A 23,064-nucleotide genomic window follows, 5' to 3' on the forward strand; every position below is an offset into this window, starting at 1 on the left:
TGGAAGTGTCTTTTCATCTATGTAATAGTTTGAAATATGTGTAGTTCAACTGTGTAACGGTGCAACAGTCATGATTTTGATTACAGGGAGCACAGACACTGGTAAAATGTGTACTTTGAACAAATAGTGAATCCTGTCCCAAAGCCTCTACTAAATGCATAAAGGCATTTTTTTTGTGTGTGTGTAAATTTGTGAATAGTGTGCATAGGACCATGGCTTAAAAATAATAAAAATATACAAAAAAATAAAATTAAATAAAATTAAAAATTGCTTAAAAAGGGCTAATAAGTTTGCCTTAAAATGGTTTTTAAAAAGGTTAAAACTGTTTTTATTCTAGCCGAAATAAAACAAATTACATACCCCCTGCTCTATATTTAGGGGCTGCACAGTGGCGCAGTGAGTAGCACGTTCGCCTCACAGCAAAAAGGTTGCTGGTTCGAGCCTCGGTTGGGTCAGTTGGAATTTTTGTGAGGAGTGTGCATGCTAAAGTCCAAAGAACATGCGCTATAGGTGAATTGGGTAGGCTAAATTGTCCATAGTGTATGTGTGTGAATTGGTTTGTGTGGATGTTTTCCATTGACGAGTTCCGGCTGGAAGGGCATCCATTGCGTAAAACATGTGCTTAGTTGGTGGTTCATTCCACTGTGGCGATCCCAGATTGATAAAGGGACTAAGCCGAAAAGAAAATGAACTTGGCAGGAAATTTAAAATGCATGTATATGCTTGGCTGATGTCCCTTCACAATGCTTAGATCTTTTTTCATAAAATTTTACATTTAAACAACTAGGTTAATGCTAGTTCTGACTACATTCTGATTAATATTATAGTATTACACTACTGATGCTGTTAAAGCTATAACTTGCGTCAGGAATTTTCCATTTAGCATCTAATCTTGCTTTCAGTGCATTTAGTCAACTGGAATAAAGACGAGACTGTTTTGTATTTTCATAGTCAGAAAAGAAATCCATTCAAGATAGATTCAACTAGGCTAGGCTTGCATTTTTCACTGACTACATTCTATTAATCTGTTTAAGCTTTACCTCAGAATGAATATACCATCACACCAGCAAATGACATTTTGCTGGAAATTTTCCAGCTGATATATTACATATATTACTTCAAAAGCTTTTAAGAACAGTCCATGCATATGGTCAATAGGGAATAGATCTTTCTTGGTCACAAAATGGAGAAGCAATTTTGCTAATATAACCATACTTGTAGTTCTGCATGAAGCTGCATCAGAGCTGCTGTTGTCATGAAATTGAGCTTGCATCTTTTTTTTTTTTTTTTTGTACACTGTGCAGAAGTACCAGAGCATAACAGACATCCCATGCCTTCATACTGTCAGAGAAGCTATATATGGGTAAGAGGATGCATGGAAGCCAAGACCAACCACAATTTCATATGCAAATAACTGTACAGTATACAGCATATGATGATTTTTTCTGAATAATTTTCAGATAATTGGGGAGATTTAAATAAGAATATACATTCAAAATAAGAATCAACTGTTAAAAAAGTACTGATTATTGAATTGAAATGTAATTTTAAAATCAAACACATAGTAGTCTTGTAATGTTGCTATACTTGTCAAATGTCACCTGTACCTGCTAATCTCAAGGAGGCTGAATTGTAGATGGCATCGTCCCGCAGCTCTCTCACATTCACCTTCACACTAGAGACGGCATCCGGCCAAACGCCGTCTGATACTCGCACTTGAAATTCATAACTGCCGGGAGGGGCGTTTTCCTTTATGATGAGAAACCCTGTCCGCTTGTTCAGGATGAAATAACTGCAGGGGGGGGAAATAACAGGATTAAAATAGTGATCGTGTGATTGGATACTCTTATCTGTTATTTTCTCTGAGACTATGTATTTGTTACTGATTTCCAAGCTATACAGTATAACCGTAATTTATTTTCAGCGAATACCTTGCAAAAAACAACAACACAAAAAGGCCAAAGTGTAAAATGAAGAGATCAACAATTCAATATCATTCCAACAGTGACTAGAGTGAATGCATTTCAATAAAGGGTTGGAGTGAAAGCTGAGAGATGATGCTGGGTTATGGAAAGGTAAAACTAGGGATTGAAGAAAAGTGGAGGGTGAATCCTTTATATTACACCAATCGTGAATGGCAGATGAATGACACAGACATTCAGATTTCACTGATGTCAACATAAATTATTCTGAATTCAAGAATTTCCTATTCGTTTGATTCACACACTTATTATTAATGTCAACTTTCGAGCGCAGCTTAAACAGCACACGACTTAAAGAAATGCATTTTGCTGCTTGTTCAAACTACTTATTTAAATAAGCCAAATTGTTAGCTTACGAGGCTTTCACAAGGCGAGATCAATGATTTATTCATTTTTTTTTAATTAATCCAAACACATTATTCCAAAAGGATTGAACAAAAGGACTTTCCCAAAAGAAGTGAGCTACATTTTCAGTGGAAATTTAACAGAAAAAGCAAGCAAAAGCTATTTATTTAATTTTTTTCAACGACTTGACAGGATAAAGCTATTTTTTAAATGTATAAATTCTTTTAGAACTATTTTAGAATAATTATTTATCTCAATTTGTTAATTAAACGTTATGGAGTGGCATGATCAATGATGACTATTATATTATAAGTCTGTAAAACTTAAAATATTGAAAATATAAAATTAAAATCATATGGAGCTGTACACAGTTAAGGGTCTGTATAAAAATGTCAAAAATAAACCTATGCAAACAATCTAGCCTTTTTATACAAAATATTTAACAAAAAAAGATGATTTGGCCTACTGCAGTAAAATATTTGAAGTATTTAAATAAGCATGATGTCTAAAAGATGAGTAGAGATGGCATTAAAATTTAATTGTTTGTTAGAAGGTTTGTGAGACGAAAGTTATCCAATAATAAACGGCAAACGCACGTTACTGTTGTCATGCGTGGAATCTAGCCAATCGTGTAATATCAGTGTCGTCACCGCAGCTCCTGCAGTCCCTCTTCAGATGCTGCACCGGCTGAATCAGTCGTCTGATCTCGGATCGCTGTTGCGTTACTTTGATGACACATGTGATAGTCACGTGGTGTCAGCGCAGCGTCCAGCCGGACAAAATTTCTAACCAGCATGCACTGCTTTAAGACATATTTCAACTAATAGCCGCAGTGATGCATGAAGTTGAACGCACCTTTTGTTCATATCATGTGATCCCTTTGTTCTGTTTCCCTCTGTTTCTTGATGTTCATTAGTTTCACATGTGTTTTTCCCATTTGATATCAGTTCAATTATGTCCTTTGTATTTATATCCATGTGTTTACTTAGGCTGTTGTCTGGTCTTTAACGTCATACCTGAGAACTCTGTGCTCCGTGTGTATGTATCAGTGGCAGGCCCGGCTCTACATGGGGGCCTGGGTGGGCCTGCCCACCCAATCAGAAGCTTGGCCCACCCTGGCCCTACATTAGATAACAACTTTTTTTTTGCGATGCGTTTTATAACTGAGAAAGCAGCATAAGATGTGACCATGAGCTTCAAAAAGCATGTTTTGGCAAACCAGACTCCTTTACAATCTTGATTAAAGTATTCCGTTTTAATAATTTTAAACTTTTTAGGCTGCAAAAGATGAAAGAGAAACTAATTCAGCATAGAGCGCAGGTGTGCATCACGCGTCTGAGCGCACATTACCAAACCACTTCCTTTTTATATCATTTCATGCAGTCGTAGCCTAATTCATTCAACAGAAAGTCTTGAAGAACACAAACAGTTCAGCAGCACTGAGTAGGATAATCAGGAGATCTATTGGGCCCGCTTAAATTTATTAAATTATATTTTCTCACAGAAAGAGCAAATATTAAGTTTACTATCTGTTAATGACGCACATAAACGGACAAACTACAGGCAGTTTCAGTAGTATAAAGTTCGTGCAAAGTGCAACATACATATATGCAACATATATATATATATATATATATATATATATATATATATATATATATATATATATATATATATATATATATATATATATATATTTATATATGAGATGGGTTGTGGCTGGAAGGGCATGCGATGTGTAAAAACGTGCTGGATAAGTTGGCGGTTCATACTGCTGTGGCGACCCCGGATTAACCGGATTAATAAAGAGACTAAGCCGAAAAGAAAATTAACAAATTAACTTAATGGATTTGTTTTTGGACAACATGAATAAGTTTTGGGGAATCCTGTAAACAACTGCTCACACTTAAAGGATAAATATGCATTTTCTGCAACACAGCTTACACTAACTTCACCCTTTTGTGCAAACATACAAGGTTTAACAATTCAATTCAATCTCATTGGTCATTCCTTAGGCAAATAGCAAACATGAATAAACGTCTAGAATTGATTTATCATTTTTATAACCTAATTTGAGCCAACACATTCAACCTTCCAACAAAGAAAATGAATCAAGCGTAACATCCGACCATTGTGATTTAATTTTCTATTAAGGACTGCAAGAAAACAGCTGTAATTGGGCACCTGAATACAATAATAATAATTTATTGACTGAAAGCAAAACATTCCATCAATGTCTTCACCAGCACCAAATGCTAATCCTAGTTTTTACTCTAACCTCTGCATATTTCAAAACACTTCAATGCTAGCATGACATTCTGCATTTCCCTTGTAATATAATAATAATAATAATAATAATAATAATAATAATAATAATAATAATAATAATAATAATAATATTAAAAGCTACCAATCCCTAAACTCTCAATATTAGTCAATCTTAAAAGTAATTGACTGACACTTTAGCATTCTCAATCTTTTAATTGTTACCAGGAATCTCAGTGTTTTAGGAGAGATAAATCTAGTAAGTAAGGAAGTAAGTGGGCAAGCAAGCAAGCAAGCAAGTAATGTGCATTTATATAGCACATTTATTTTGTGTGGCCATACACCCAAAGCACTTTACAATCATGACGGGGGTCTTTCCACACTGCCACCAGTGTGCAGCATCCAGCTGGTAATGCTTACCACACACTAGCTATAGGGGGAGTGGAGAGACAGGGTGTGATAGAAATAATTCAGTGGATGGGGATGATTGGGAGGCCATGATGGGTAAGGCCAAGGTAGGGGATTTGGCCAGGACACTGGGGTTACACCTCTGCTCTTTTCAAGAAACGCCATGGTATTTCTAATGACCACAGAGAGTCAGAACCATGTTTAATTGTCTCATCCGAAAGATGGTGCTCACTAACAGTAAAATGTCCCTTTTATTATACTGGGGCATCAGGACACCCCCTGCTGGCTTCACTAACACCATTTTCTATGTCTATAAGTCAATAAACAAAAACTGCTGTAGATTTTCCAGATCAAAACAAATTGATCAGTCCCTCACATATATGGTCCACAAGATACACCATATACATCATGAACTGCTGAATGCTTATCAGTAGTTTTCATTTAATTTCTAGCTGTTGGTTTTTAGCTGCTGCTTTGGATCATATGATGATTTAAAGTGGTTTAATTAAGTCAACATTTAAGTTACATATATTCACAAAGAGTTTTCATAAAAATGTACACATTCTCCCATCAAGTTTGTTTTTTAATAAACTTTAAAAAGAGGGCCCAGCTTCCTATAGATTTGATGTCCTTTTTACCATATGTGTTCTTAAAGCCTTTTAAATAGTTAATTTGTTTGACAGTTCACAGTTGTTTACTTGTTTTAGCACGCAGTCGCAGCACAAGAAGATAATGGAAGAAACGTTCTCTTGATTTAAAGAGCCCCTATAATGCATTAAAAAAGGGTCATATTTTGGTTTAGGGGGTCTCCAACAGCATGCAAATTAAACAAACGCTTTCATTGTTTTATAATATGCATGTCTTTTTACCTAATTATCCCAACAACTAATATATGATTCGTTCAGCGATTCATTTATTCCCAAACCTCTCCTCAGATGTTAATCTGCGCTGATTGGTGCGATGACACACTATGTTGTGATTGATTGACTGCGTTAAGCTGATTCAAGGGAGAAATGCCACCACAGCTTAACAACAATTTTGAAGTAGTCAGAGTGCAGAGTATATGTGTGAGCATACCTGCCAACACTCCTGTTTTTCCCGGGAGTCTCCTGTATTTCACACCCATCCCCCACCACCCTCCCGTTTTGTTATTTCTCCCAGAAAACTCCCATACATTCCCATCCATCTGTATCAGTGTCTTCCTCTTTTTCCTTCTAGAGTGTTTGTGGGCGGGGCTGGGGGCTTCAATTACGGAGATTAAGTACCGTATTGACGTCACGCCGACACGGCTAAAGACTCATTACAGTGGCGATTCATTCGAACCACTATGAGTGGACTCTTTTATAGATGCATCAATAGTTTTAAACACGGCACACTTTCAGAATTAAGCCTTAGCTGGATATTCCACTTCACTTAGAGTGGTGTTACACACTGCATGGAAGGTCATTTTCAAAAACCCATAATAGGGGCTCTTCAAATCAGTATAATTTACAAATTATATTGAAAAAAATTATTTAAATATCCAATAAAACCTGGGGTAAAATAACATTTTAAACAATATAACAGCATAAACAACAACAAAACTGCCTAAAATATTTATATGTAGACATATGAAGCTAAATTTAAGTTACAACAAAATATTAAGCCTCAAAAAAATGATATAACTATAAGTCTTTTTTCCACATTTTCCTAATGGAATAATCCGAATTTTTGATGTGTATATTGAGTTCTTTCAGAAAGCGAGAGCTCAGGTGCCTGTGTGCTCAAAACATCAAGACTGGTCCTGTCAAGAATATCTAATCATTGTATTCACCTCTCAAGAAAAATGTACAACATCAGTAGAAAAGAAAAAGTGAAGATGAATGATGCTTGGATGTGAGAACCATGGATTAGACATTGTTTTTTAGAGACCCCCTGACCCCTTAGCATCACAAAAGGTGCAGAAAAAAAAAATGTTTGAGAGCAAGGGTGCAGTGAGAGGTGTATAAACATGTTAACAAGGTGGAGGGGATGATGCAACGATGTGGACAGAAAGGAAAAGGTGCTAGAAAATAGAGTGGAGAAGAAAAGAAAAAGTCTCACTTAGGAACATGTCCCTCGAAGGCATACGTCTTGTTATCCCAGTCATCTGGATCTGGAGAGTAAACCTTTCCCAGCACATTGGTTGGCATTCTCCCTGTCATTATAAAAAAAAACCATGTGTCAAAACATAGATTGCGCATCAGGTGTAGGATACAGTACAGTATATAAATGCATGTTTGTGTCTGTAAAAACACTACAGTATGCCACTGCAAGAATTCAGAACTGTCTATAGACTTATGTGAACTGACAACTGTAAACAGACATGCTGTGCTCTATATGCGGAGTCTGTATAAATGTAAATAGTCGTGTCACAATAGCCAGTTTCAGACAAGTTTACAAAAATGATTTACCCTAAATGGGACAAAATCAGTTATAAATGATATAAATAAATAAAAGTCAAAGGTCAGATGTACAAAGCAAATTATATTAAATGATTTTAGCCTTAAATAATCTAGAAATAAATAGTAGTTATTTAATAAAAAGATAAATAGCCCCATGGAAGGGTTAATTATTAAGGAGAATCAGTGGTCACACTTTACAATAACATTCAACTAGTTCATTTGAGTTAATCCATTTAATTACATGAACTAAGAATAAACAGTATATCGTCACCTTATAATTATAAGGTTCAAAATTGAGTTTTTGACATTCTTATTAAATGATAACTTATTTACATTATGGGATGTTTTTTATAAGTTGTTTACATTTAAGACTTTATTTAAAAAACAAAGGTTACAAACATATTGTTTGTTACATGGAATTCAAAAACTTTGAAACTCAGTATCTCAAAATCATTCAGAACGCAGATAGAACTTTATAATTCCAAGGTGACGATATGTACAACGTTATTAATTATAGTTAAACATTTACTAATGCATTGTTGTATAGTAGTAATATTAGTAATGCACTGAGTTAAGAAAAAAAAACAAATAAATAAACTAGCTTTTTATTAATAAACATTGTATATGTATTGTTCATTGTTTTGTCATGATAAAGGAACAGTTAACCCAGATATGACATTGCTGTCATCTTTTACTCACCCTTCACCTGTTCCTGAAATCTGTAATAATTTACTTCCATAGTATGTGTTTGTCCTACAGTCAAAGTCAGTGGTTACAGGATTTCAACTGTCTAAAAATAGCTTATTTTCTGTTAAACACAATAAAAAATAAACCTCATAATGGTTTAAAACCACTTGAGGTTGAGTAATTACAGAAAATAGTGAGTAAATCTTCCATTCTGGGTTATTTATCTGTTTAATACATTATCTAACATTAATAAAGGAATTTGTATTATAAAGTATTAGCAAAGCACAGCTATTGTTTCAGGACTACTCTTGTAGTTAACTTCCACACATTTCCAGGGGCCTTACAGCCTACAATAGAAAAAAGTAAGTAAATAAATAAATAAACAAGACAAGACAGCAAACAGTATAAAAGTCACAAACAGGCTCCATAATTACCAACTAAATTAATGCACGCTCGCACGATTTCTGCTGCTCTACAGGATTGTACTGACATGTGCACACAGACAGAAACATAAATGCAAACTTGTTTTCAGGGTATTTCTCAGCAAAAAGGTGGTTATTGATTTTAGTCAACAGTGTTAGTATTAGCTGACAAGCTGCCACCAAAAACTGAAGACAGCCATAACAGAGACTACTGTATTGGCCTGCATTGGTCATATAAACTGCATTGGTCTGCAAACAGCATCAGTGGTTGAAAGTAAATAATATTTGACTAGATGTTTTTAAGACACTTCTATAAAGCTTAAATTGACATTTAAAGGCTTAACTAGGTTAATTAGGTTAACTAGACAGGTTAGGCTAATTTGGCAAGTTATTGTATAACGATGGTTTGTTCTGTAGACTCAAAAAATATGTATAGCTTAAAGAGGTTAATAATTTTGACCTTAAAATGTTTTTTTTTTATTTAATTTTATTTATTTATTTATTTAAAACTGCTTTTATTCTAGCTTGAGGGGGAGTAAACAGAAGATTTTCATTCTTGGGTGAACTATGCCTTTATGTTACATAAAACATTTCTTGTAGGGTAGCTGAATTGAAACTAATTGTGTTAGCAAGTAACATGTTAACAGACTTTTAACACTAACCTCAAAGAACTTTAGCAGCTAAATTACAAAACTTGGTTAAAGCTAATAATTGCATATTTTCTTTAGAAAATGTGGGCTACAATTGGATATAATAGTCATTCACACTCTAAAACGTATCATAGCAACAAGTTTGGCAGGAAAATATTTACAATTTGAATCGCCCAGCATGCTAAAGTCTAACAACATTATGGTGACTCCCTGCTGACACCAGTGCTGACTGCATTGGGTCAAATTTAGCAATGTTCAAGTTGTATATTTTGAACAATTTTAAGCATGTTTAGTGATGGAAAAAAGCAAACCTGTTTAATTTTTGTAGCACTGGGATTTAATGGTTAACAGTTTTTAAAATCTCTCACACAACAGCCTCCCCATTTAGTAAATCATTGTAAAAACTGATCCAAGTGACATACTACAACAACAAAACATGAAAGAAACTAGCCAGAGAGTAAGAGATGGAAGAACTGAAGTTTTACCCTTCTCTCTCAGTAATTCTGTAACATTTCAGTCAATCCTAAAATGTCTCCTGTCGATCTAACATTTAAAAAAAGAATAATTACTTTTATCGAGCAGTTGAACGAGTCTATTTTTTAAAGTGCTCATCTGCGGGAAACTGAGGTAAAAACAACAACATAAAACAACACAGTATGTTGCCGTTTACACTTTGTGTGTGAATTATTTTCTTATTTGGACTATATTAAGATGTGCATACCTAATAATGTGAGGTTTGAAGAAGAATCCTAAACAAAGCTACAAAAAAATATATTACTGGGGACTTGGGGGTTCTTTAAGCATACAATGTCTTTATTGATAAATTAAATATTATATTTTATTAATCAGTATTGGTAACATTCTATAATAACTACACACTATGTATCATTAAGCATTAGCAAATAGCTAATTGATTATTTGTTAAGCATTAACTCTAGATTAATAGACATTAGTAAGCAGTTTATAAATGCAGCTATGGTGTGATATTGACTAAAATGCACATAATGTGCTTAATAATTGTGTTTTCATACATTATTAATGTATGGTTGATCTAAAATTGGCTGCGTACCATCACTTTCCATCCAACCTGATAGAGCTTGAGAGGTACTGCAAAGAGGAATGGGAAAAAATTCCCAAAGACAGGTGTGCCAAGCTTTTAGCATCATATTCAAAAATATTTGAGTTTGTAATTGCTGCAATAGGTGCATCAACAAAGTATTGAGCAAAGGATATGAATACTGATGTACATGTGATTTCTCAGATATTTAATTTTTAATAAATTTGCAAAAAAAATAAAATAAATAAATAAATAAATAAATAAATATATATATATATATATATATATATATATATATATATATATATATATATATATATATATATATATATATAATTTTTTTTTTTTTTTTTTTTTTCACATTGTCATTATGGGGTATTGTGTGTAGAATTTTGAGAAAATAAATCAATTTAATCAGTTTTGGAATAAGGCTGTAACATACAAAAAGTGAAAAAATTGAAGCGCTATGAATATTTTCTGGATGTACTGTATATGGGATTTTTAAAGCATAAATAATCCTCACTAGATTAGGTCACACAACCTATGTCACACAACCCATTAATAATTTACTTATGCATTGTGAGTGATCTTATAAAACCACTAACTATTCTTGAACCACTGGCTTGTAAATAATGCAATTATTTCATTTCTAATAAAATCCATATAAAACTGTTGCCATTTATTTGCCATTCATTCATTCATTCATTAATTTATTCATTCATTTATTCAATGTAAATAAATAAATAAATAGATGGACGGATGAATAGATAGATAGATAGATAGATAGATAGATAGATAGATAGATAGATAGATAGATAGATAGGTAGGTAGGTAGGTAGGTAGGTAGGTAGGTAGGTAGGTAGGTAGGTAGGTAGGTAGGTAGGTAGGTAGGTAGGTAGGTAGGTAGGTAGGTAGGTAGGTAGGTAGGTAGGTAGGTAGGTAGGTAGGTAGGTAGGTAGGTAGGTAGGTAGGTAGATAGATAGATAGATAGATAGATAGATAGATAGATAGATAGATAGATAGATAGATAGATAGATAGATAGATAGATAGATAGATAGATAGATAGATAGATAGATAGATAGATAGATAGATAGATAGATAGATAGATAGATAGATAGATAGATAGATAGATAGATAGATAAATCGATAGGTAAATAAATAAATAAACAAATAAACAAACAAATAACTAACTAGCCAAATAAACAAATAAATAAATAAATAAATAAATAAATAAATAAATAAATAAATAAATAAATAAATAAATAAATAAATAAATAAATAAATAAATAAATAAATAAATGTTTAGTTGTTGTGATTGGCAAACAGCATTACTCTACCAAACATCAATATCTCAACCCTCCTAAAGTTTAAACACTGATATTATGCTGTCTACAATTTGTCAAAATTAAAATAAAAATATTTTACTTTAAATATGGAAGAAATAGCATCAATATATAACCACATTCTGGTTATACTTTATATCCAGGTGTCCTTATTATAGCCAAATCATTTACTTACTGTTTTACTTAATACCTAATATTAATTACATGTACTGACTATATTGTTTTAAAATGTTTAAAATTAGTTCAATGTAATTATGAATAATTAATTGCAATTAATATTAAGTACATCAAATGTATAACAAAGACACCTTAACGTTAAGTGCTACCAAATATAGGCACATCTCACGGCTGAATATTAATAGTAATTGGTTAATGCTGTATAACTTTAAACATACAAGTTGCTCTGTGAAGACTTATTACACTCATGATAATCATCAGGAAAATAAAAATAACCACATCAAGAAAATGCGAAACAATTCAAACAAGCAGCTCAATAAGCAACCTATTGTTATATCAGATTTTATAATCAAATTTAAATCAAACTGTATCAGCTCATCACTGAATATAATTTACCATGACCCACTTTAACGTGCCAGCACACGCTTATAATATTAGAGAGATTACCTCTGTGGCAGTTGATGAACACTTTCTTCTGTCCCGCTGTGTGTGCGTGGTCATTCTCGTCGCCGATGGTGATGGTGAGGGTGTTTGTGACGGTCTTGGGTGGACTGCCGCTGTCGGTCATGATGACAGGTAAAAGAAACTCCTTCTGTCTCTCTCTGTCGAAAGCTCTCAGGGCGGTGATGGTGGCCGTATCATTCCCATTATCCTGCAGGTGGAAGTCATTGCTGTAACGATACTCCAGAGGCACGAAAAACGAGAAGGGCGAGCCATTCTCCACTGAATCTCTGTCCACGGCTCTCAATAGCATGGAAGTCTGGTTAAGCCGCACGACCTGTGGTCCCAAAACATTCTCCCACACTACTGGTGCATATGCAACCTCAAACTCAGGACCGTTGTCATTGACATCCAGCAGAGCCATCTGGATCGTTGCGGTGCCAGTCAATGGTGGCGTCCCGTGGTCTGCTGCGAGAATAACCAAGTGATGCTGTGCGACCTTTTCACGATCCAACTCGCTAGCAACAGTGACCAGCCCTGACTGGTCCACCGAAAACAGATGGTAGGGATCAGACTCAGCAGCAATGGTATAAGTAATCTCGCGGTTCAACCCCAAGTCCAAATCACTGGCAGCCACACTTGCCAAGCTCGTTCCTGGAGCCACGTCCTCTCGTATGGCAGGAAGCTGGAGGAAGTGAGGAATGAAGACCGGCACGTGGTCATTGCAGTCCTCGATTTCGAGTGTGCAGTGTAGAAGAGTGGAGTACTGCATATCCTCCACTTTGATGGTAAGGTTGAAACGTTGCTCGCCTGGTCTTTCGTAATCCAGTCGCTTTTTGAGACGAAGAGTCCCACGCTGCTCCTGTCGATGGCTTACCATGTAAAACTTCTGTTCGGGATCACCAGCCACTACGCTGAAGGTAAGCTGGCCATTTTCTCCAGCATCTGCATCCTCTGCGGCGAGCTCAATTACGGCCGTGTTGGGCTCACTGCTTTCAGGGATGCGCACGAAGCAGGAGCGGTCCAGGAAACGAGGTATGTGGTCATTAACGTCTGTTACGTGGATAGTGGCGGTGGCTGATCCAATCATACCTCCACCATCCCGTGCCTCCACCACCAATACATACGAGTCAATCTGTTCCCTGTCCAGGCCAGACATCGATACAGAAACAGTCCCAGTTGCCGGATTGATGTTAAACATATCTGCTCCATTGTTAGCTCCATTAAGAGCAGCATTACCTACAATCCTATAGGCCAGCATTGCGTTTTGTCCGACAGCTGCATCATCCAGATCAGTGGCCGTCATCTCCATGACAGAGGTGCCAGGGGGAGAATTTTCAGCCACATCTCCATGGCAACTGTCCGGAGCACACGCAAAAATAGGAGCATTGTCGTTTATGTCCCATACGTTGATGATGACATCTGTGAATCCTGTCAGCCCCTCGCCACCCTCATCTGTAGCCAGGACCACAAAACGCCACACTGCCCGGACCTCGCGGTCTAATGTTCTCTGGGCATAAATCTTCCCAGTCACCTCGTCAATGATGAACTCGCTCTCAGCACCTTGACCATGAAGGGAATATCTCAAAGCCTCCTGGTCAGCATCCTTATCTGGGTCAGAAGCTGTTACCTGCAACATCAAAGAGAATATATTGAAGATTATTCTGCACACTTAGCAAAAACAAAAATCACTCTATTCCTCCAACCATCCATCCATATATACTCATTTTATCTGTACATGTTCTAGTCATCCATATATTTCTCTATGTGTATTGATCTATCATCTATTTTATCTGCACAACCTTCTGTGCATCTTTCCAACTGTCTGTTCATACATCTATACATGTATTTTTCCATTCCTTCTCCATCCATCTCTTCTTCATCCATACATTTATTCGCTTATATACACATCGATCCAGCCATCATTCTTTATTTATTTTTGCTTTATTTAATCCATCCACCACCCATCTCTCCAACTCTTTCCATAAACTCTTCTTTATATCTGTCCATCTCTCTCTTTACCAGATTTCTAACTTTTTCAATCAACCAATCTTTCATACCACCCATTTCTCTAACAGTATATCCACCAACCTCAATAAACCATTCATACAACCATCCATCCGTCCATCCATCCATCCATCCATCCATCCATCCATCCATCCATCCATCCATCCATCCATCCATCCATCCATCCATCCATCCATCCATCCATCCATCTTTTCTTTCTTTCTCTTTCTTTCTTTCTTTCTTTCTTTCTTTCTTTCTTTCTTTCTTTCTTTCTTTCTTTCTTTCTTTCTTTCTTTCTTTCTTTCTCTCTTTCTTGTTTCATTTATCCATCTATCCATTCATCCATATATCATTATATTTCATCCATCCACCAACCATCTGTATATTAACCCATTAACCCACTCTTTTCATTAACACATCTCTCTATCCATCCCTCTCTTTAACATATATCTAACTTTATTTTTTATAAACCACTCCTTGAAAAACTGTAAAAAAGCATGCACATCCCTCTTAACTGGGTGCTCAGCCAAAAAACGCAAAAGGGGCAAATGAAATATTCATCAATGGCGGCAACACCAAAGCTCCAAAAACCATAGACCAATCTTTCCTATCCATCTCTCTAAAAATATACCCACCCACACTATATAAAAGTCTATTCATCCATATCATTAACCATCTATCCATCCATCCATCCAATCAACACTTTATCCATCCATCTATCCATTCAACCAACTAACCAACCAACCAACCAACCAACCGACCATGCATCCATCCATCCATCCATCCATCCATCCATCTTATTTCCTCTTTCTTTCTGTCCTTTCATCCATCCTTCCATCCATCCATCCATCCATTCATCCATCCATTCACCCATCCTATTTCCTCTTTCTTTCTGTCCTTTCATCCATCCATCCTATTTCCTCTTTCTTTCTGTCCTTTCATTCATCCATCCATCCATACATCCATCCATCCATCCATCCATCCATCCATCCTATTTCCTCTTTCTTTCTGTCCTTTCATCCATCCATCCATCCATCCATCTATCCATCCATCCATCCATCCATCCATCCATCCATCCATCCATCCATCCATCCTATTTCCTCTTTCTTTCTGTCCTTTTATCCATCCATCCATCCATCCATCCATCCATCCATCCATCCATCCATCCATCCGCTTCACATAGTTTTGCACATTTGTGATTATAAACATTATTACAAACATGATTTGTATTAGAATACAAATGACAGCAAACAAATGAGAAAAAAATATGAAAAAAGAAAGAAACTAATAAATTAAAATAAATGATAAAAAACAACTAATTTTGTCCAGGAGATTAAATAAAAGTTAGGAAATAAGATTACCTCAAACAATTTTTGGCATTAAAAAAATATTAAACTATCTGATTAAAAAGGAGCCTCTCAATTCTTTTCCACAAATAGTCAAATGATGTTCCTAATTCCATTTCATTCTTTTAATAATGAAACATCTTTAGACTTTAAAAAGAATGCACAAACCTCTGTAGACTCTATGGGAATATTGACTGCATTCAAAAGAACAAATCAATCCCAATTTTCACCATAATAATAATAATAATAACAACAAAAAACAAAACACAAAATACCCTGACAAGGACATGCAAATGAGTGCTTGGGCAATTTCCAATGATGTTGTATTATTAATTTGTAACAAGCGTAATAATGAAAGAAGAATGTGTTAATTCACACATCAATGACCTTTTTTTATTACATTTAGAGAGACTACTAACACACTTTTTTTCCCAAAAAGAAATAAAAGCCTCAAATGACATTTTGAAATAACAAAAATATGAGCTGAAAAATAACACAGAGCTGATGGAATCCAAGAAGAGAAACTAGAAACTGTACCTGTAGCACAAAGACAGGAGAACCATCCAGCTCCTCTGTCACACTGCCGTAGTACTCATTCACAGAGAAAACAGGTGCCTCATCATTTTTATTCACAATTGTAACTATCACTGTAGCATAATGCTCCCACTTGCCATCCGAGGCCAAGACGTGCAACTTGTAGAGCTTGTTTTGTTCATAATCCAATGGCTGGGCGATGAAGATGGTCCCCACCTCAGGCTCCATGTCAAAAACACCTCCGACATTTCCTGAGGTAATCTGGTAGCGTAACTTGGCATTAGCACCTAAAGAATAAGAACAGTTACTGAACAGAGAGAATGCTTTTTGCTATGGCTTGAATAAAATCTCAAGAAGAACAACGAGGAAGTGAAATATCTTCATTTAAGCGGATGTAAAAGCTATTGGACAAAAGGCTAAAAGTCAGGCATTTCTTAAAGTGTCAAAAAATGCTTAGCAGGAAAAACGATATATATTTAAAGCATGATAACAAGCTTTTTGCTGCAGGTGAACAATAAACTGCTTTGATGGCCTTTAGAGGTTATTGTTAAGAGCAGCCTTGGACACTCGCCACCATGGAAACAGACCAATAAACCTTAAATTAGGTGAAGATATGTCTAGAATTAAAAATTCTCTATTTCTTTTTTTCCGAATGTTTAACAATGGTCTAAAAAAAATTTCACTTATTTCAAATTTCTCCCCACCCGAAACCCTGCTTTGTACCCATAGTTTTTGCCAGACATTCAGTCAAAGGCCCATTCAGCTCAAGCTGGGCTTTCCTTTTAACATCTAATAAAAAAAATAAAAAGAAAAAGAAATTGCACTCAAAACTTATAGCTTATAAAACCAGTCTCATGAATTTTTTACTTTTCAATAACACCAACCCAGCACCTCTTCTGTGCATTTGTGCATGTTTAACGCATTTCAGTACTAAGGAAATTACTGAAAGCTTAATTTAATAATAATAATAATAATAATAATAATAATAATAATAATAATAATAATAATAATAATAATAATAATAATATTTAATAATAATAATAATAATAATAATAATAATAATAATAATAATAATAACAAGTTAATAATATAACTTATAATAATACGTCAAATGCCCCTTAATCACTATCATGTTGTTCTAAATTGCCTGTCCTTTTTTGGAAAAAAAAAGTTACTAATGGAGTTGAAGAACGTTTGGTGTCTAAAAAAACCTTACACCCCACTTGAAACTTAAAAATAATCCTTCAAATTTGGAAAATTTGGAACAGCTTCAAGGTGAATGAACACTTTTCTTTTCAGAAGCTTTGCCCATTATTGTTAGAAGAAATTATTAAATGTTTCACTCATCTGTACTGTATACATATCACATTTCAGACTAAAATTTATTGTATTTATGTGTGTACATAAATTCATGTATAATATGTATTTATATACACAGTAACATCCTAATTGTAATTCATTTAATTAATTGATTTATTACAAAGTAAAGTATTTACTTAAATACTTAACCTACACAATTTGACAAATTTACATTGTAAAAATTTCTCTAATAAAAAATACATTTAAACAAAATGTACAATTTAGGTTGCATTTGTAAGGGGTCACATTCTATTTAGGTTCTAATTTGCAAGGTGGAAAAGTTAGTACTCTTTCAGTTTTTCAAGACAAACCTTAATCAAAAAGATTTAGTTACTAAGCTTACAGTAATATCATTACAATATTATAGACTGAAAATCCTTTAAATCCTCACAGCTCTCAGATCTGCTGTAAATGCTGCTCTCAGGTTTACTGTCCATCTTCCCTGCATCTGTGTTTATGTTGCACAATCAGCAAGTTCACGAATTAAAACTGCCCTTTTATTGCAAACCCTTTCCTTTTTCGCCACTCGATAATTCAATTTTTCAATTCAGCTTTATTTGTATAGGGCTTTTACAATATAGAATGTGTCAAAGCAGCTTCACATAAATGGTCATAGTAACTGGATCAGTTACGCCGACAGGTTTTGAGAAAATTGCCTGAAATCACAGGCAAATTGGTGCTCGTGCATGTGAGTAACAATCACAAAATGTGAACTATCAAAGACGCCAACTGAGAGAATCGCTATGAGTTGCTGATGCCTGTGAAATATTTGGCATGGTAAATATGTCACGTTGTCGGCGATTCAAATCATGCCATGTGAAATGAGTTTTGACTGAAAACAACATCGCCGATCACCTACAGCCAATGAGAGAGCAGCATTCAATAGTGTGTGTACCTGTAGGCCAGCGGGAAGCTGGGGGAGAAGTTAAAAGAGCTCATTTTCAGTTTATTTGAACCTAAGAAATGGAGGAAAACTAGTGTAAATTTGGCAGGAGCACTGTGTCTGTTTGACGTGTCATCTGGGCAATATCACAACCGAGTCTCAAAAGAAAGTTGAGGAGAAATTGCCAATTCCCTTTAAACCCAGTTGAGAAAATACATACATTTTCTGCCCCACTAAAGGCTTCTTTCTCTTTAATAACAAAAGATATACTATGTGTTTTTGGTTGCGAGACATAGTTTGGACGAAGTTGTCGGCGATTCTTCCTATTGTAAAGACATGCAATGTGAAAGCCCCTGTCGCCGATCCATCTTGCAGTGTAAACAAAGCAGCAAAAAATGCTAGCCCAGATAATCATACAGAGTGAAAACATCTGTGACACAACAACTTTCAAAATCATGCAGTCTGAACTCGGCATATGTCATTAAAAAAAGAAAAAGTCAGATCACAATATTCAGCTGTGATAAACTATAATGTTTACATTCAACATTACTCAAATGTCTTTGTTGTAGCAGTTTCCAATTCGTCAAAGATGAGCATAGCTACATTTGAAAGCTAGCTAATGAAAAACAATCAAGCACAATCTTCGAACCAACTTAATAGGTAAGGAATAAATGCTTAGATCCCCCATTGGGTTATGTTAATTAAACAGTGAAAGATGCACATGTTGTGTCTTTTATTAAATTCCTTATTACCAATTTGCTGTAATGTTGCATTGAGGACTCAAAGCTCAAAGAGACTACATATAAACAAACAACCCAGCTAAGCAAACAGTGCAAAACACAATCCTCAATCCATCAGATCCGCTCACAGTGTGTTTGGATATTCCTGCTGGTACAAGGTTAATGAATAGGAAACGACGCATTACGAGCCTTATCGCCATTTCCTCTCCACCATCTCACATTGCCTTGGGTACCTCTACAAAATTGCATTAGGGAATATTTGGCTTATTTGCACGTTTTGCTAATGCAAAGAATCAAGCATGGCTAGCTCATGAAAGAGCAGATGTATTGTGGAATGAAAGCTCGCCAGCTTTCCATGGCTTTCCTCCATGTGGCTGCGAGGGTTAAAGGGATAGTTCAGCCAAAAGCAAAAATGCTGTCATTATTTACTCACCCTTTACTTATTTCAAACATTCAGTGGTTTCTTTCTTTTGTTAAACACAAATAAAGATATTTTGAAGAATGTTGGAAACATTGACTTCTGTAGTATTTGTTTATTCCTGCTATGTAAGTCAACGATTACATATTTTCAGCTTCCAAAATATATTCTTTTGCATTCAACAGAAGGAAGAAACTCATAAAGGTTTGTAATCTCTTGAGGGAGAGTAAATAGCGAGTAAATTCTCATTTTTGAACGAACTATCCCTTTAAGTCTGAGCTGCAGCGAAGGCTGAAATCTATTCATCAGGGTAAAGCTTCAGGCTCGGGGAATGTCCAAGCACTTCAGGCTGTATTATGATGAATGACTGATGCAAGAATTCCCTTCCTCTACCCTGCATCAAATCCACACCAAGGAGTGTAGCGTGGATTCAACTGGAGCACAGGGAATTACGCGCTTCAGTAGTGCATCTGTATAGCGAGACAGGCCGGCTGATGAGTTATGTAGACTATCCTCTTCCTGCGTGTTTCTGAGTGCGTGATAAAACAAAAATATTATCTCAGGCTTTTTGCATGGCAATGCAGGAGGGCTGCTTATATCTAGGGAGCGGCATTTGTTATGTTCTCAGGGTATATTGATGAGGAACCAACTGTCTCTGTCTCACATTCACGAGTGCTACAGATGTTATTGCACGAAGCAGAGGAATATGAGAGCAACAGCCTGGAGACAAGCACGAGCTCTTGGGAACATGTTCGAACCGTGTTTCATTAATATCGCTGTGTGCTAGCCAAACCCTGTGAGAGGTTTAGCATGCACTAATGTAGCCCGACAGCAGAAACAAAGTAAATATTGAAACAACCCCTTTTTTTTTATCCAAATCTTATTCATAATTGGACTTTTTAAAAATGTAATGCACACTAAATTTTTCTTTGAACTTCATTATTATTGTTATTGTTATTATTATTATTTTCTTGTCGGCTTAGTCCCTTTATTAATCTGGGGTCGCCACAGCGGAATGAGCCACCAACTTACCCAGCAAGTTTTTACGCAGCGGATGCCCTTCCAGCCGCAACCCATCTCTGGGAAACATCCATACATTCAAACACACACACACACACACACACACACACACACACGCACACACACACACACACACACACACACACACACACACACACACACACACACACACACACACACACACACACACACACACTCATACACATTAGGACAATTTAGCCTACCCAATTCACCTGTACCGCATGTCTTTGAACTGTGGGGGAAACCGGAGTACCCGGAGAAACCCACACGAACGCAGGGAGAACATGCAAACTCCACACAGAAACGCCAACCAAGCCGAAGATCGAACCAGCGACCCAGCGACCTTCTTGCGAAAATTATTAAATTTTTTATTATTTTTATGTAAAGTATTTAAGATTTTTATTAGAATATACAATAAATAAAAAAATAAACACTAGAATAGATATTGTTGCCTTGGAATTATAAGGTTCTACCTGCGTTCTAAATGATTTTAAGAAATAGAGCTTCAAAGACTTTGCATTCCATATAGCAACCAATATGTGTGTAACAGTGCTCTTTCATAGTTTAATATGACAGAGATCTTAAATGTACTCTAAATATAAATGATCAAAACTCCTAAATTTGCAAATTGGGGTAAAAAACAGGGCAAATGCAGATACTGTAGACCCTTCTAATTCTAAAGTAATTTTCAGCTTGAGATTATAAGGTTCTATCTGACAGATCATTCATTATAGCATTACTTTTAGGAAATACAATCAGTCTGTTTATTAATTTAATTAGAAAAAATAAAAACTGGTGCTGTAACGGTTGATGTTTGAGAAAGTAAAATTTTGGCTTTCTCTGACATTTATTTAACGTTTTATGATTAATATCTTTTCTTGTTCAAATTAAGTATACAAGGCTATATGTATTATGGTAATATTTATTGAATTATGTGCTTTACATGAATTATATTTTTTGAATTATATGAAGAGTTTGCCCATCAAGGCTTGATATCAAATGTTAAGACTTTAAAATAAAACAGACAATGAGCAAATGAGTTTAATAAACATTGAAAAAATGTTTCACTGACTATATATACATAAATGAAGATATTTCACATTTAATATATTAGATTTTTTAATAACAGTAGCTTTTTCAACAATGTAAAATGTAACGTTTTATCTCAATGTAAAAAAAAAAAAGTCTTCTCAATCATCACATTTACACACATCTTTAAAGCATCAGGTTTTTCTTAGTTTTGTGTGGTGCAGCATTATTTAGTCGACTCTGATTTTGTGTTTTTTTCTGGTCTTTCCTGCTGTCAATAGAGCACTCCGGCAAACGGCAAATAGACTGATCCTGATTGGTCCACGTGTGTGCATTTAATATGCTGATTGGCTTACAGAAAAAACCTTTTAAAGCCAATCTGAAGTTTAACTTTGTAGATAAAACTTGTTTTTTTATAAACAAATTAAAAAAAAAAAAACATTTCATAATGTAAATATGTAGTCATTTAATAAGAACTCAATTTTTACAAAAACATCAGATAGAACCTTACAAAACTAAAGTGGCGAAATATACATTTTGCAGACTTATACTTAGGATATCCCAAAAGTTTAAAAGAATATACAATCCATAGAAAAAAAAATAAATAGTAATAATTAACTAGTGACACAAACCATGTTTTGTAAAAAAAAATGCTGGGTTGCACACAATTCGTTCATGTTGTTCCAACACAAATACACTGTTAACATAATGATTTAACAAATTTTAATGGACTGAGCATAAAAACAGTTAAGTTGTCCCTTAAAAAAATAAATAAATAAAGAATTGTATTGATTCAACACCTTTTAAATATGTAGTCTGAACAAGCAGCAAAAGTATTTTTTTGAGTGTGTACAGCTTTGCTTATGTCGTCATACACCCTCGATATCTGCTTTGGTTTCATAGAAAACAGAAAAAAAAACACATTTTAATAAATTGTATTAGGCCATGTCCACACATATGCAGGTATTTTTATAGTTTTTCCCACTTTTGTTTAAAAGAATAAATCTCTGACCATATGAAAACACAAAAACACAGTGCGATGCACTCTTAAGGGCATGCCGAATCAACAGTTGGCAATAAAAGCCATAGAATAAAGCCATGTAGGCCAATCATAAAGGAGAAAACAGAACACATGCCGAGATCAGAAGGCAAAAACACTGTTACTGATGTTTCTGAAAATCTTTACCCTGGTTGGAGTTTTCAGAAACTATGGGTTTCAGTAATCTGATTCTGTATTTTTTAATGTGGTTGATTGCTTCTTTCCCACATTATCACAAGAAGAACCAGAAGCAGTCAACTGTGGCATGATAAAAGCTGTGTTTCTTCCATTCTGCATCATGCTCCTTTCTTCTTAATTGCTTCATTGGTCTTCATTTCACTTTGACACCTTTCAGTCTTTCTATACTTAAACTTATCCAGGAACATGAATAATGCAGTAGTCTCTTATAATGTATTGATGACGACAACTCCCAAGATTCCAAGATTGGGCCCTGTCTTACACCCGAC

At 35.1% G+C, this 23,064-nt stretch overlaps 1 protein-coding gene across 1 annotated transcript in view; it reads right to left on the reverse strand.

The window, feature by feature from the left end:
* Positions 1-23,064, reverse strand: part of si:ch211-186j3.6 — a 435,691-nt gene that overhangs the window by 134,741 nt on the left and 277,886 nt on the right. Inside the window, exons 17-20 of the mRNA XM_001920953.7 lie at positions 16,092-16,375; positions 12,208-13,831; positions 7,083-7,176; positions 1,608-1,792 (exon numbers count right to left, since the gene is read on the reverse strand). Of these exons, the coding sequence (XP_001920988.3) occupies positions 1,608-1,792; positions 7,083-7,176; positions 12,208-13,831; positions 16,092-16,375 (2,187 nt within the window). The remainder of the gene's footprint in view (positions 1-1,607; positions 1,793-7,082; positions 7,177-12,207; positions 13,832-16,091; positions 16,376-23,064) is intronic.

This window comes from Danio rerio, chromosome 7 (genome assembly GCF_049306965.1).
Source record: "Danio rerio strain Tuebingen ecotype United States chromosome 7, GRCz12tu, whole genome shotgun sequence".
In the NCBI taxonomy this organism is placed as follows: Eukaryota; Metazoa; Chordata; class Actinopteri; order Cypriniformes; family Danionidae; genus Danio; species Danio rerio.